We start from the raw sequence: 16261 nt of genomic DNA on the forward strand, positions 1-16261 counted from the left end.
TTGACTTATCTGACGGCATGAAAGGCTCAGATCGGATGATGGGAAAGATGTCTGTTGTTTTTACTATCTAGTACATCCGGATGGCGTCTAGGAGCCGCCATAAATTTTGATTTTGCTCTCGAGCGTAGCCGTGTCATTTGTTTGTTTCAACTAAAAACGAACATGAACAGACCTAATTGGGTCGTGCGTTGGAGTCGGCCAGATTCCTGTGAATTGGCTGGATTCGCGGGCGGGGATTGGATTAGGCGTCCGTGACGGACTCTTTTCTACATCTACATCTACACTACTATTAAAAAAGCAAACATTACTTATCCTAAACCCACCTGGATTAGTGTACACAGGACAATCAGTACCCTAGGATCTATTCCACTTAACGATATCTAAGGGTCAGTTTCGCCTCCATGGTCTGCCAACCAATTGGATGGCCCAGATTCGATGTTCTGCCACCGTACGTCCTGCCCCGCGCACGTCCGTCTTTAACCCAACCGCCCCTCGCATCCCGCGTGTTTGGTTTGGGGGAATTCGAGATGGGGAATGGGAGTTGAGGGGTGAGGAGATTAAAAGTCCACTGTTTGATTAGAGGGAATGGAAGTTTAAGTAGGAAGGGGAATGGGAGTTGAGGAAGCCAATTTACACCTATTTCTTCCCAGGGGTACCCTGTTAATTCGTGAGCAGAGTTTTATCCCACGCTAATTCTCATCATATACCAAACAAGGGAATGGGAGTAAAAATCTACTTCCCATGACTAATCCCTTCATAAACATCCTTGTGCAAACTCCCATTCCCCTGTGTTCTCGCAGGCGAACGCGGGAGTTGTTGCCGCCGCCGAGCACGTGGGCTCCGCCGCCCTACCGCCAGACGTGGACGCACGCGGCCGTCGCCGTCGCCGCCGCCGGGCACGTGGCCTCCGTCGCCCCGCCATCTGGCGTGGAAGCACGCAGCCGTGGTTGTCGCCGCCGCCGTCCGATATGGACTCTGGCCGTCGCCGCCACCGGGCACGTGACCTCCGCCGCCCAACCTGGACACACGTGGTCGTGGCCGTTGCCGCCGCGGCGGGCCTGGCCTCCGCCGGCCTGCTGCCCGGCGTGAACGCACGCGGCCGTGGCCTCCGTCGCCCAGCCGCCGGGGACGTGTACGCACGCGGGCGTGGCCGCTGTCAGGGACATTGGCGCACACGGTAGAGAAAAGCTCCACCGCAACCTCTGTCGTAAGAATAAGATTATTTCTCCTATCTCTAGCTTTCTGGAAATTCGGTGGCACATGAATTCTAATTCTAATTTGAACATGGAGCACTATTTTTTTTTCTTGTGATAACCACCAAGCACGAACATGCAGTGCATGTATAGCTCTTGCCGAGTGAAATTTTTATATCATATTCCGTTGTCAATTTACCCTTTGTTTGAGGACAATAGGCTGTTCTCACATTAGCATACATCTAAACTTCTAGATTCATTTTTAATACATGGTCGTTTGAAGCACCCATCTTTGTACTGTTTTGTGTGTGTATGTATGGTTTTTTTCCCTTCTTCTGAAAGAATCATATATGCTTCGAGTTAGACTGATGGGCAAGGCCAGAAATCACTTGGAAGTTACAGGTGTGTTGGTGCAGATTGCTTAAAAAAACTTTCATGTATCACTTTATTGTAACTCTGACGTTTAATTTGTGTTCAATTATCTGTAGTACAACCTAACTATTTGATCTTCGGGATGCTAATTTGTGCACACACAGAATAAAAACCGGTGGCGATGACAATGTTTCCTGTCAAGATCAATACCTGCTACATATGCATTGTTTCCTGTGATGATCAATTCCTGCTACACCTACACTAGATCCTGTGATGCATTGCGAGGCCTGGAACGACTTTAATTTTGAATATATTTTTAGTTTCGGAGCTGTTTAGTCCAGCAATGAAACACAGGTCATTATCCAGTCTGCTCGCACGATTGGCACACACAGCCACCGCCGACCATCGTTATCCGGCCATAATCCCGACGTCCTCCTCGCATCACCCTGCTGTGTGCCCCTGGCCGATTGCCTCGATACGCCATCCAAGCGCGCGTGGCCACAAAAGCTCTCCATCATGGTAAGGCGCAGGTACACGACGACAAGCTGCAGAACAACGAGCAGCTCGACAGTGGAGTACCGACGCGATACTTGTCATGGGGAATCGGGAAGGTACAGTGTTGGGTACATAATTTTGCTTGGTCGTCACTTTTCTTTCAAAGTATGTTCGCTGCAGAATGATTCTCGATAGCTCTTCCTCTCATGTATGTTTTCTTTTCAGCATAATCATAGCCCACCGTGTTGTATATTCTTTTCTCCAATGAGGGTCAGCTGCATGACCAATTGATTTCTCCCTTCTACCTGATTGCCAATCTGGTGAAGACTTTCCGATAATTTGTATGTCTTTTTGGACTGGTCATTACTTTCTGAAATTAGGTACGATGATTTGGAGGAATTGATGTGTATGCACTGTTGTTACATTGCAGGATAGTGAATTGTGATAATTTTACTATTGTGTATACTCTGTTCTACATCAAATTTTCCTTTAGCATCTTAAATATATTTCTCCACTTCATTCTTGTTACTTTATTTGCAGCCTGGTTATATGTTGTTTGTGCTCTCTCATTACTATCTCAGGCCTGTTAATCCATATATTAATTGTTCCTGAAGTTCTACAGGCTCCCCTGATCACCATATTTATTTGGAAGCTACTAGAACAAGTCAATCTTAGTTTGGGCTATGTTGCAGCAATAGGCCTGTGCTTTTTAATCGTGTTTTAGCTGTTCATTTCAAGTGCACTAAAAATCGACATGTTTCATATTCCTCCAACGGTTTTGAGGTTCCGTACTTAACTCTTGCATTTTGGTTACTGTAGAGGAGTATGCTCATATGGTCAAGGCTGGTATCATCGACCCTGTAAAAGTGATCCAAAATGCACTTCAAGGTGCAGGAAGGTACAACTTCAGTTCTCTAACCATGTACTTTATGTATGGCCATGACAGAAGTAATCAGACTTGTTTGACAATTTGTGTTTCTGTACAATGTTTATCCATTCATCACAACCATAGAGGTTGCAGATGAACGACGGGTTTTGAGGACAGTGTGGCATGATGCTTGCGTGAATTGTATTAGGGTGCGCGCATTCTGTCCAACGGGATTTGACTGTAAATCTCTGTTCATTACTTCAGGTGTGCATTGAGCATACATGATTTGCCTGATGATAATAATTGATTGGCAGGTTTGGATTATATTTTTTTTTTCGTGGGTCAGGTTTGGATTATATCTAACTAGAAGGATATGGACACTGCTCCATTGGCAAGCTTTGATATTTTTATTTTCTAGCTAGAAAAGGATAACAACACGAGTGCTCAAGGTGATAAATATGTTCACCTACATTGCAACGGGGCCATAAATATTTTGTGTACCCACTAATTTTTTGTTGTTGATTCTGTTTAAGTATATTCTTGCTAATTAGGATCAAAATGATGATGTTAATTTAGAGCAGTTGTTCCCCTACTCCATAGATCTACGGCATTCAACGGAGTTTGTTGAAGCAATGGCGTCAAAACATAAAGAATGTTATGGGAAGTAGGACTTGTAAGAAAATAATCATATTACAAGAATGGATAAATAGTGTCAATGAGAAAATGTTAAGTCCCCTCTCTCCATGTCCTTACCATGAATCTAACGCTTTATTGATCTGTTTTTAGCTTCTAGATGTTCTGCAACTATATACACAATAGATACTATCTGTCTGAACTATAGCTCCACTCCATGAGAAGCTGAGATAAAGGCAAAGAAATTCCGACCCTTCCTGCTCGCAGGCGGGCCTGCTATGACTCCCATGGGTGGCATTACCGCAACTATCGAGCCTTCAAATTTTGAAGATAACAAGTAGCCTGAATCCAAGAAGAAAACTAATTCAGTTCTGCCAAGACTACTATATTTTGGGTATCTTTGTTCCAACTTTGCATTGACACCACTTGGACAATGTTTATGTGTTCCTTTCATTTTCACCAAGAAAATAAACATTCTGAAATCTTTATAGGATATTTGATGCCATTTTTACTATACAACAGACTAAATAGGCTACGCCCTTACATTCTCCGTGGAGAAGTTGTCCACCCAGTTGATTGCCATTTATTTGTGACATTTTTTGTACAGTTATGATTTATGTGGTGTGTTTGGTATCGTAAAAAGATGATTGATGGATTTGTACTTCTCCTTTTGTTTATAGAGAATGGGCCATCCTAGCGTATGAATTCATAAGTCTATACCCGCATGAATTTGACATGGTTTGATTGAGGCGTGCGTTGCACGTGCATGCTTACTAGTAGCGTAAAACTTGTGTGTAAAATCGTTCAAATTTGTATTTATTACACGTCCAGAAGACCAGAAGCCGATACCGACACCGACCACGAGCCCGGTTGCGTTTTCTTTTCGTGACGGTTCGAGCCCGGTTGATATTCCTCGGTGATTAGCCGAGCGGCCGATCCCGAGCGCAACCCAAACCCCTACCGCCTCTGCGACCCGCCGGCCCCCCTCTCCGGCGCTAGTGCTCCGGCGAGCTCTCTGGCTGCCTCGGGATAGGTGAACGGAAGGCGCCGAACAAGTACTACCCGCCGGACTTCTACCCGGCGAAGATCCCGCGGCAGAAGCAGCCCAATAACCAGCAGATCCAGGTGAGCATGAGGCTCCCCATCAGCATTCGGTGCGGCACCTGCGGGACCTACATCTACAAGGGTACCAAGCTCAACTCGCGCAAGGAGGACTGCATCGGCGAGGTGCGCATGCGCCGCCGCGCCCCCGTCCGTCCTTCTGTCGCGGTTTCCAGGCCTAGTTATTTAACCCTAGAACCGCGGTGCGCGCGAATTGCGCAAATCTGAAGTCGATTAGCGCTTCGATTGGAGACCGTGAGTGTCATACCGTGGTGTTTGCCTGTCGATGCTTTGTTCCGGTCTGGACCAAAAGCTAGTACTATCTTAGTGACCCGAGTCGTAAGGAGATCTTGCTAGTCAAAGCAGCTAGTCAAATCAGACCCTCTGGAATATTAAACCATCTCCTTTCTGTTTTCGTAATCTTTACTGGCATGCAGCACAAAGTTCATGCTTCTATGAAGTATCAAAAGTGGGGCATACAAAGTTACAAACTCACATTTAGTCTCGAAGTGCCCTGCACTACATTTTAGTTAAAATGCAGTTTTTGTGTTATTCCGAGAGTGTCGATCCGATCATTTGAATCGACAACCATTATTGGCATCTAGTGTTCATACTACACGGGGAAGCAAAACCTTACATGTTATTATCCATTGCTTGGATTTTTTGTATTGTATATCCATATCCACTATGTATCTTGGTCACTGTTATTAGTGCAATGCAAATCCATGCTAATGTGATTATTATTTATTTTGTGTGCAGACATACTTGGGAATACAGATATTTAGGTTTTAATTCAGCTGTACTAGGTGCTCAACTGAGATTACCTTTAAAACAGACCCCCAGAATTCAGACTATACGGTGGAATCTGGGGCTAGTCGAAATTCTGAGCCTTGGCGTAAAGACATTGAGGTGAGTGGTATACGGCATATCCTGAACAGCTTCTGTTTTTCTGTCATTTTGAGCTTGAATTTAATCATGTTGATGTATCTTCTTTTGTTCAGGTTGTGGACAAAGAGAAGAGAAAACGAAAAGTGGAGGAGATGGGCGATGCAATGAGATTACTGGAGAACAGAGCAAACGACTCAAAGCAGGACATGGACGTAATTGCTGCTTTAGAAGAGATGCGGTCCATGAAGGTACAATCTGGTCATCTGGCCATTCTTTTAAGTTCTGTTAAACTGTACATGTATATGCACATGAAATGTTGACTTGCTGACTACTGACATTGTTTTCTTGTGCTGTTTGCAGTCGAGACATGCAGGAGTATCCGTTGACCAGATGCTCGAAATTTTGAAGCACTCTGCTCACCTTAAGGCAAGTCCTCGCAGATGTTTTCTGTATGTTTTATAAAAAAAATTACATGGAGTGTTTCATTTTTTAGGGAATTACTTAGAGTAGCTTGCTTATGAAATGGTGGTCCTGGTACAATTTTATTAAAACCCCTCTCTCTCTCTCTCTCTCTCTCTCTCACATTTGTAGTTTTGTGTGATTAGAGGAGGAAAAAACAGTAGAAGAACTAGATGAAGAAGATGAAGAACTTATCAAATCAATCACTTTCCGAGTAATCCTCTATCTCGACTTCCATATGTACCTGCAGGTGCAAACTTGTGCATAAGTTTTTTCTAACCCTCTCATACTGTTGGCTATTGCAGAACTCAAAAGATTATGTGAAACAGATCGAAGATGATGACGGCGATGATGAAGGTTTCGGTATGCCAGACCAGTCAAATGTCACGGCAAAGGTACTTGTCTTACTGTATTCTTCCTTTCCTTTTCTGTTTATATTTCTTTTTGTCAGTTTTATGTTCTTAATCATCAATTGTTATAAGATCACTATAGACCATCAGCTTGAATTTTATTTCATCCTCCCAAACTAGTTGACCTGACACAGTTACATCTCAAAATATACTGAACTATCCTTCCAAACATATAGTATGCTTGTTCTGTATGAAGCATCTCCGCATTCCTCTTCTTGATGTGTAAACTGTAAATAAGCAGCTTTTTTATATAGATTTTTTCAAAATGTAAGCTACTCCCTCCGTTCCAAAATAGATGACCCAACTTTGTATTAACTTTGTACTAAAGTTAGTATAAAGTTGAGTCATCTATTTTGGAACGGAGGGAGTAGCTAATAACTAAGCTTCAAATACTGAAATACAAGTTGTTTTGTGTGAAGCGTTTATTGTCATTTTCTGGGATAGGTTTTCAATTTGCATTAGATATAGCAACAGTTGGTGTTAAGTGGACGTTAAGCCATTTTGAACCAGAAATTCACTGATAAGAGTAAATGCTGGTCATTGAGCAATATTTCGTACATAACTAATAGGAAACATTGGCACAAATCTAATGGTGTTATGGAGTAGTCTCATTGTAGCGATTTATGTTGAAGATATTTCTGTGAAGGGAGGGTATATTGCTTGCTTTGCTGTCTTGCCATGTATATTTTCCTATATTTCTAGTTTTCAATTGGATGTCTCTTAAATTTGTTTGTTTGGTTGGGTGAGAGTTCTGTTATTTTTGGTTTGCAGATCAATGGATCGTCTGAATCAGTGTTAAATCCAACAGATGTCTTGACCAAAACTAATGGTCCTGAGAGTTCCAACAAAGAAGGTAGGCACATACACGTTCATCATTTGTTTCACCGTATCGCTTGTACTGTTAAGGTCCATGATTGCACATATTTGATAATTTGCTATTTTAACATGCACTGAGCCTGATCCTGTTCCACATAACTTGTACTGAGGCAGCTTATCTTGGCATGACTATCATTTGATTGCCAAGGTCCTTGTTTATGTTGCTGTTTGCAATGGGTTACTTACTGTTAAATTGTGCCGTACAGGAAACAAGACCGTGGCATCTAAGATGCCCATATTCATAGTAAAACCGAAGACCGTTGGCGCTAATCCTCAGAAGAAACAGAAGATGAATCCGCAGCTGTCCAAGATAACGGCAAAGCACCCGCCGCAGAGGAAAAAAGTGGAGCTTCAGAAGAGAAGACCAATGTTCTTCAGTTCCTCTGCCAGTATGATAGCTTCAAAAGTGATGACTGAAGACAACACGTCTTGGAGTCACATCTGCGCCTGAGGAGACTAGCACCGCTGTAAGCACGATGGTGCAACTCAGAATGTAATTGTCTACTTCAGCAAAGTCTCGCCTGCCCTTTCCAGGGAGTAAATAAACTCTCTAATGCAAACTGTAAGCTTATACTGTTGCAAATCTATGGCAGCTAATAATAGTCCAGATATATCCGTGTTAGAAAGATTTTTTTAATAAAATCTACAAATTCAGAGCAGTTGAAGAATTATATCTGGGGATCATATTACTGATATCTTGTAAAAGAACTGACAAAAATTCAAGGGAAGCAACACTCAGATTGTGGATAGCTCTCTGTTCCGATTTGTCCATTTGTGTTCATGTCTTCGTCGTGTGAGCCTATGTATGTTTCTGTACATTTCTTATGTAGTTTTCTTTTTGCTAATGAACATTTCTTATGTACTCCCTCTGTCTCATAATATAAGAGCGTTTTTGACACTACAGTCTCATAATATAAGAGCGTTTTTGACACTACAGGGAAGTAATTACATGGTACATCGTCCTAAAAGTACTTATAAAGGATAGTTTGACAGTCCGGACACACCTTTTCCTGTAAACCGAAGACAAATGGTGGAGACTTTACGGACGTTCGGATTGTTGCCACGCTCGCGTATGACTAACCTGGCCCATCAAAACACATTTTCCGCGTGCTTTCCTGTCTAAAGTAAGCTGCCGCTTTTATGTCGGGTCAGCTGCCGCTTTTATGTCGGCCCAGAGCGGACGCGACCGCTCACTGGAGCTGGCATTGCAGCGGCTCGCCACCCGAGAGCGCCGTCCACCTGTGCACACCTCTCCCCATTGAAACGACATCTGCCTGCCCGCCTACCTCCATTAATCGGTGTTGTGCTGAGGAACCTACTCCGGCGCCCCGAGCGCCAATAGTCTGTTCCTATGCCGGCGAACATTAAACACCTCTCTGGCTGCCTACTTGCATCCGCCCGCTATATAAACGTGTCCAAGCGTCGAGCAAGAACCACAATTCACTCCCGTTCTCTCCATCTCCTTGTACAACACCCGTCATGGCCTCCGGCGAACAAAAGGACTTCTCCGGCATTGCAGCTGCCTGGGTTGCCCGGCGAGCTAGCCCGATAAAGGTTGGCTTGAAGGCAAACCCTCCGGATCTGGCGCCACCACCATCGCCATTGCCACCCCCTCCTCGCCAGTCCAGCCTGGACAAGGTCATGTCCTGTCAAATCCGCCGCGAGCAATGGCGGCAATACGTCGGGCATGTGGGGAAAGAAACCATGTTGGCGAAGGCCGGCACGTCCACGGTCACCGCTGACAGCGAGGAAAAGTAGATCATGGGAGGCCGCCGCCGCATGGGTCCCACGGAGGTCACTGCCACTGCGTCGCCGAGTTACACAGCCGGTGTCTTGCCCGGTGAACGGGGGCGTAGACCACAATGACCGTCTTCCCCCGCCCAAAAATCAACCTAATCCCTCTCGCTGACGGATATCCCTCAAGGGCTACCAGCAGTCCAATGAACGGGTTGCTGCACATAGGGAAGACATGTCTTTGGAGTGAAGATCCACCGCGGCTGATCGTAGACTAGTTTTACCACAACCCGGTATAGTTTAGTTAAAATATGCTTGAAATGTAAATGTTTTCGTCCGGTTTGCATGTAATTCATCCGGTTTGTTTAAAACCGATTTGCATGTAATTCATCCGGTTTGTTTAAAACCGATTTGAGACATATGCAAATAGCATTGGATGACCGACTTTCACATCCGTGTGCGCGGACTAGTCCCCTGTCCACTAACGAGTTGGAGATGCCCTTAGTGGACCAGGGGATTAATAAAGCTGTTTCTACGCAAGTTGCCCCCGCGGTGGCATGTGAAGCAAAGACACGAGTCACGATACTGAATGAAGAAAATAACATATATTGATCTTGCTCCATAAAAAAACAGCAAGAAGCAGCAGGTTTCCATTCACGTTGTACATTTCTCACGTCTCTTCTCATAGCACCTCGACCTCTAATTGCATCAATAGATATTAACTAGCTAGCCCAATCTAACAAGAGGCGCCAACAAAGGATGACAGGTGTTATCTGTACACTGTTTGATTATCCAGCAATACTGTCATCAATGTCAGTGCACCAGAAAGCTTACAACAATGCGCAGCTCCGACTCAAAAAAGGATCAACACCTGAACAATGCACAAGATGACATCTCTACCGAGATGAACTGCGCTGACTCTCGCAACCGGGGCAGTTATGCAAGCTCTCATGGATGTAAATATCACAGTCAAAGCAGAAGTGGTGGTTGCATTTTGGACAGCGGACATGGATATTAGACTGGCCACCTGCAATGTTCATGGAGGTATAGTCAATGAACCTCATGATTACAGCGCATAAGAATATATAAGATACTCCTACTAGCATAACATAGAACAAAAACATAAATGAGATTGTCAAGAAAAGATAATCATGTGAATTCAGAAGAATAATAACTCCCCCCACTCTTGAAACTACAGAACTAATTTATGTTCCATTGACAGTTCGCTTCTAAATGCTGAAACAATCTAAGGCTGGTTTTCATATATGTTGCCCTCTGCACTATGCAACTTTGTTCGTGGGGTTAAGTTGATGATCCACACTTCACTCTGAAGTGACAATAACATGGATAAAGAAAGCACCCCATGGTATACACAATAACAACCACTAAATGGAAGGGCAGAAAATAAATAAGGCAACAAAGACTGGAACTGCTTCATTATGATAATTCCTCCTTTTCTAACACAGAGACCAAGGACATTAAAGATATATTTCCTCATCTGAAGAAAATTAACCGAAGCAAGAAGGCAGCATATTTGGGCGGAGATGTGTTTAAGCATACCGGTGTTAATGAGACTCTGCTGGCAGCCAAAACAATTTTGTCCTCCCTTTTGACCTAATTTGAACGTCACCTCATCAAACGGCGCTACAGGGAAGAGATGGTGATAGGATCGTGCCAGATGTGGGGAACTAACAAGTGTTAGACCACATGTTCGGCACTCCGTTGGAAGCTCACATACATTAACTTTGCATCTGGGACATATGTAACCTTCAGCGCCAGACTTAATTTTCTTGTGGCAAGAGCAGATGGAGATAAGATCCTCTGCTCCCCTCTGTGGAAAACCCATCTTAATCAAATTAGCTGCAGCATACTCTGCAATGGCAGGTGGTGGAGGAGCATGTTCAAGCAGCAATTCCTTGAAGTGGGACTGCCAAAAGAAAGAAACATTATCTCATCATCACAGGATTTGAATATCAAAAGTAAAAGCTACAAACACAAGCATATTTTAGCACCTCGTCTAGTGCAACCGTATAGGATCCACCAGTCTCTTCACAGAGATGCTTGCAAATGAAAATTTCTGCAGCAAGCCCAATAACAGAACATCTAACTTTGGATTTCTTGCATTTTTCTATTGTCTCCATGATATCACCAGGATCACATGTGTTCAGTGCGGAGTACAAAAATAATACTTCCTTGTGACCATAGGAAGGAATCTGGTTCAAGTAACCATTGACAAGTTCTAGAGCATTCTGCAGAGATGAATCACCAGAACACTCAAGCTTGCCCATCAATGCGTTAATCTGTGACTCTGGACTCCCTCCAATCTCCGTCAGTCGATGAGAAATGCCATCTTTAATTGTCACTAGCCCAACATGGCTCAAGGGATTCTGATCGAAGAATTCCCTTATGAATGCCTCAGCACACTTAGCAACAACAGCCATTCGACTAGGGCGATAATCCATTTCTGAAGCTGCCTAAATGAGCAAAATACAACCAGACAAAAGGTGATTACAAGAGAATGAAAAGAAGAAACACAAGTTGTGAACAGTATAAAATGCAACGCACACAAATTACAAACAACAGATCTTGAGGATCCTAAATTCCTAATTGTTCAAACTAGACAATATATGCTGCTCAAATATTATGTTATCAGCTACACTGCAAGAGCGAAAGGAAATGGTGATGAAGAGAAAACAACATGAACATTTTCTAAAAGAACACATGCACAAGACATATAAAGTTCTGTCAGACCAACATAAACTCTTTACTATTATGTTAAGTGATACTCAACAGTAAAGCTGTTATTTTCTTATGGCATAGTTTTGACACTAGCTGGCCAATTCCTTGCACTAAATGATTCGCATACCTCCATTAAATTTTTGGTTTTGGCCCTAGTCTGCCCCTGATAAGTGATAACTGCCATATGAACAAATCCTACCAAATGCCCTAACACACACCAACTATAACATGTCAACACACACATTCAGCTATTAAAAGAGAACAATAAGCAAGAAGGCAATCTTCCAGATAGGTGTGAAGTGCCGTACGATCAGCACAGCTAAAGGACACGAATCGGATCGTCTACTAGTTCTTCCTACAAACAAAATGAAGCAGCGCTCTAGGATTCAGACCTGCATTCTCTCTATAGAGAACCACACGCAGCTCGGTGAAGCTACTAACATACAAATCAATCCAGAGCATTAGAGCTGGTCACCAGTCACCACTTCACCAATGGTGACCCTGGTCCACATCTCGGTAGACAGTGTGCAAGAACACCAGATCACTCTCGGTAGGGATGTCATAATAAACAATACAAAGGGAGATTAGCCCGATCAGCATTGCTCGACAGCCCATTGATCCCCAACCAGGCGCTGGACCGTAATGGCTAACCTAACGGGCAGGAAATCAAGAAATAGGGCGTAGCAACTAACCTTGGAGAGGTCGATGACGATGTAGAGGTAGCGGATGAGGCCCTTCTGGATGCGGGCCGCGGCGGCGGCGGAGCGGAGCAGGAGGCGGCGGCGGTACTGCGAGTGGACGAGGTTCTTGGTGTCGATGGGGCGGAGCAGGCCCGACTCGTCCTCCTGCAGCGCCTCCCACGAGCGGTCGTCGGCGTAGGCGCGCTCCCATGCCTCGAGGACGCGGCCGTCGCCCGTCTCCTCCTCCTCCTCTTCCTCGTCGTCCTCCTGGTTTTTGCGCCGCCCGGAGGCCGTGGACGGCGCGTTGAACCCGCCTCCGCCGCCGCCGACGCCGACGCCGTACATGGTGGGGCCGGCGGCGAGGTGGAGGCGGAGTTGGATGCTGGGATGGGGGAGTGCGAGGTCGGGACCAGGAGATGATGGGCCTGGGCGGCTGTGTTTGGGTTTGGGGCTCCTGGGCCTTTTGTGGGGGGCTTTTCTTGACCTTTCTGAGCTGTCTCGGCGTTGGGGTCAGGCGGGACAGCAGGAGGTCGGGACTCGGGGTTCAGAACGGAGATCGGGGAGGCTGGCGGCGGGACACACACCGGCGGCCGGCGGGCGGCGGGGGCGGAACGTCGCCGGACGGACGGGCTGCTCGAGGCTCGGCCGCCGCCGTAGTCTAGCAGAGGAAGCGTGCGGTCAATCCCTAGCCGCCGCCTCGAGTCCTCCACTCCTCCCTCTGCGCTCGGGTGTGTGGCGTGAATTTTTTTTGTTTTTGGCAGTATAGCGCTAGGCCGCTAGATGACCGGGCTGCTGGGGCAACTGGGCCTAGAAAGGCTGGCGAAATGTGCCAGAGTGGGCTGGGCCTAGATAGGCTGGCGAAATTAACGAGCTAAACGAGTTGCTCGTGAAGCTCGTTTTGCTCGAGCTCGTTAATCTAAAAAAAAGCTAAAAATGCTGATCAGCTCGGTTCATTAACTTACGAGCACGAGCTGCAACGACTCGAGGTAGCGCTCATTTCCTCACGAGCTTTGAGGTTTTCGTGGTAAAATAAAATATCTAAAAAATTATTTAAATTTATGCAATATGATGCTTATGCAAAAATAACAATCAACTTCTAATTTGAGGTGACCCCGGATTGCTACGTTTGACCCTCATAAACGGTAATCTCGCCCTGAGATTCCAAGGTGAGGCAAGAGGTACAAGGTTACGAACCTAACGAGAACTTCTCATCCATGTTGCTCTTCAACAATTGGATACTCTCATGCTACCAATTCTAAAAAAATGATTAAAAAATTAAGTGAAAATTTGTGAATGTTCACAACACAGGTGTCTACAAACCCTAAAAAAATTAAGATCCAAGTTCAAAGTAGACACATAGAGAAACAAAAAAGACAAATTCAACATTAATAGTGTCAATAAAGACAAAAACATGAACAGTGTGAAAACCACACTATTCACAACTAGATTTATTTTTTATTTCCCAATGTGTATGTTGAATTTGGATCTGAGTTTTTTTTAAGGTTGTAGATACGTGTGTTGTGAACATTCATGATTTTTTTTCGAAATCTATTGAAACAATTGAATTTCAATGTTTCAATTTTGTATCACGGGAGCATCTGAGTGGTGGTATCACCTTATATTTTCCCTAGTGATTGCTAGGGTCTATTTTTACTTCATTTTGTCCAATGCGGAAGACAAGAACTTTTTGTATATATTTAGACAAGGTTTAACTGTAGTATGAGTTTTTTTTTTAAATTTAAGTAATATAATGGGTGGTGTGTGGTCACTCAATCTTAAGATGGTGCCTAGTCTTTGCTCTTGCACGGCTCAAATTCCTATTACCCAGCGAAATCTTGAATCGACAGATGAGATAGCTTCAGCGAGTCGGTGAGGGAAACCAGTACAGCTGGGTCTATTCAACCCCCCCCCCCCCTCTTGCCTCTTGAATCGTGCATTTGGTCTGGCGCACGTAGGCTAGTCATAGTGGGGAGTAACTTAGACTAGTAACATGCATACGTTACTAGTCTATGTTAGTATCTCTATAGTGCATAGTATCATAGATTAGTATCATAGGTGGTCTCATTTATTGCCATGCATGACACATAGTAGCATCACATTTATTATGTTACGGTATCTACCTATGTTACTATAACCATCTTTCTCTTCTTTAATTGCCTGCCACATAAGCATGTTCGTGAGTCCCAAGTACATGATACTACTACTTATATGTTACCCCCATTATGGCCAGCCGTACGTGACGTAACATTCGCTTTCACGCGCTCATGCGTGCGTGTCCATATCCATGTGCGGGTTCAGTTCTACTAGGTCGCGGAAATCATGATCCCTGGACTCGGGATCCGCCAATGATTACAAGGATCCATCGCAACCTCCGCGCTGTAGGGTCATCACCAGTTCAGCGCTGCTTGTCCACTGTCTACTCAACATACAGCAATCTTATAGCACTTTTTGAGAGCGACTTCAAGCTGGTGGTTGCGGTTTAAGTGCTCCGGCAGGTTCGATCGGTGCGTAGAGCCAATTTTGAGTTCATCCGCAGGTCTGTGATGATGCCATTATTTGTTTGTTTGTTTGTTTGTTTATCCAAGTACTGGGAGTCTAGAATGGCTTTTGGCTGGCACATTCATGTACCTTGGATGAGCACGACGGGGAGCCAAATTGCGACGGAAAAAGTGAAAAATATGATTGACGCAATCGTCTGTTTTCACCCCAAATTCAGGTGAAGCTGGCAACACGCACACTGTCGGCTCTGTTTCTCTGCCACCTGAGATTCGCATTTTGTTTTTCCTGCTCGCAGCCGCGTAGGCAGGTGTCGATCCACCACGCGCCTATTGCTGCTCGTCCACTTTGGTCGCCGGTGCGATTCCTGACCGCCGCACGGGACAAGGGGTGACCCACTTGCCTTTTCTATTCTACCATCGGATCAGAGGGTGAGGGAGAGATGAGATTGGGCGGGCGGGAGGAGGAGTAAAGCGCCGACGTTTCCTGCCTTGCAAGTTTACCTCGCCCGCCGGCCAACCAAACCAAAATCAATCGAGACATACTCGATGGATGGATCGATCGAGACGTGAGCATTTCACCCTCCGGTTCCTTTCAGGAGCGGCAATGGCGAGAGAGGCAAGGGGCAGTGGGCTATGGAGAGAGGCAAGGCTGAGCTGACGTCTGGCCACGGGACGTTCGTCTTCTGCCGGCTTCAGTGATTCAACTTTCAAGCTGTCAGTGTGCACTGCGCCGTAGAGTACTACAGTAGTATTCTTGATCTCAAAAAGAATACGGCTGGTCAAGACCTCGGAGCACTTTCTCATCGATACTCGCATGTTTTAGCGCACACAAATTGTTTTTCCTTTGCGATTGGTTGGTAAATTGTTATCTTGATTGATCGGTAAATGGTAAGTAAGTGGTATTTTCAGCTGAGTGGCAAACTTCTTTTTTTCTGATGAGATGATTGCCAAACTGTTTTGGTGTGACTGAAAGTTTACGAACTTGATTGTCCTTGACCAGCTTGAAATGGATGAGGTGGTGGGCCTGCTCTGCTGCTTGCTTTAAGCTTACTTCTCCGGATGGGGTGACGGCGTCAGCATTGGCTGGCAAAAACCAGGATAGCATTAGCACGGGTGGCTGTGCTTGCCAATCTCTCGTGAAGATAAAACCCACCATAGTACAGTTATTATTTCTGCTACAGTTCCACGGTGGGATCACAGGTCACATAGCAGCACTCTCTCTTTTTTTTTCCTTTTTTTTTGCCAGGAAGCACTCTCTCGAGTCTCGAGTGGCATCACCTATGCGATCCAAAAACATTTTTTTTCTTTTCAAATG

General features: G+C 44.9%; 1 protein-coding gene and 1 pseudogene across 1 annotated transcript; one reads left to right on the forward strand and one right to left on the reverse strand.

Annotated features, from left to right (window-relative positions):
* Positions 1 to 1561: 1561 nt before the first annotated feature.
* Positions 1562 to 7712, forward strand: LOC109749365 (uncharacterized; annotated as a pseudogene).
* A 1903-nt stretch (positions 7713 to 9615) lies between these two features.
* On the reverse strand, positions 9616 to 13204 carry LOC109749369 (general transcription factor IIH subunit 2). The gene is made up of 4 exons (XM_020308329.4): positions 12461 to 13204; positions 11042 to 11503; positions 10590 to 10956; positions 9616 to 10056 (listed from the first exon to the last, which is right to left on the reverse strand). Exons 1-4 carry the CDS (start codon positions 12791 to 12793, stop codon positions 9926 to 9928), a joined length of 1293 nt encoding a protein of 430 aa, XP_020163918.1. The 5' UTR covers positions 12794 to 13204; the 3' UTR covers positions 9616 to 9925.
* Between the last annotated feature and the right edge of the window lie 3057 nt (positions 13205 to 16261).

This window comes from Aegilops tauschii, chromosome 2 (genome assembly GCF_002575655.3).
Source record: "Aegilops tauschii subsp. strangulata cultivar AL8/78 chromosome 2, Aet v6.0, whole genome shotgun sequence".
Taxonomy (NCBI): Eukaryota; Viridiplantae; Streptophyta; class Magnoliopsida; order Poales; family Poaceae; genus Aegilops; species Aegilops tauschii.

Coding starts and splice junctions, on each gene's coding strand:
- LOC109749369 (XM_020308329.4), bottom strand. CDS start 12,793: ATGTACGGCGTCGGCGTCGGCGGCGGCGGAGGCGGGTTCAACGCGCCG. Junction 11,504..12,460: donor TCGTCATCGACCTCTCCAAG/GTTAGTTGCTAC, acceptor TTGCTCATTTAG/GCAGCTTCAGAAATGGATTA. Junction 10,057..10,589: donor GCAGAGTCTCATTAACACCG/GTATGCTTAAAC, acceptor TGAACATTGCAG/GTGGCCAGTCTAATATCCAT.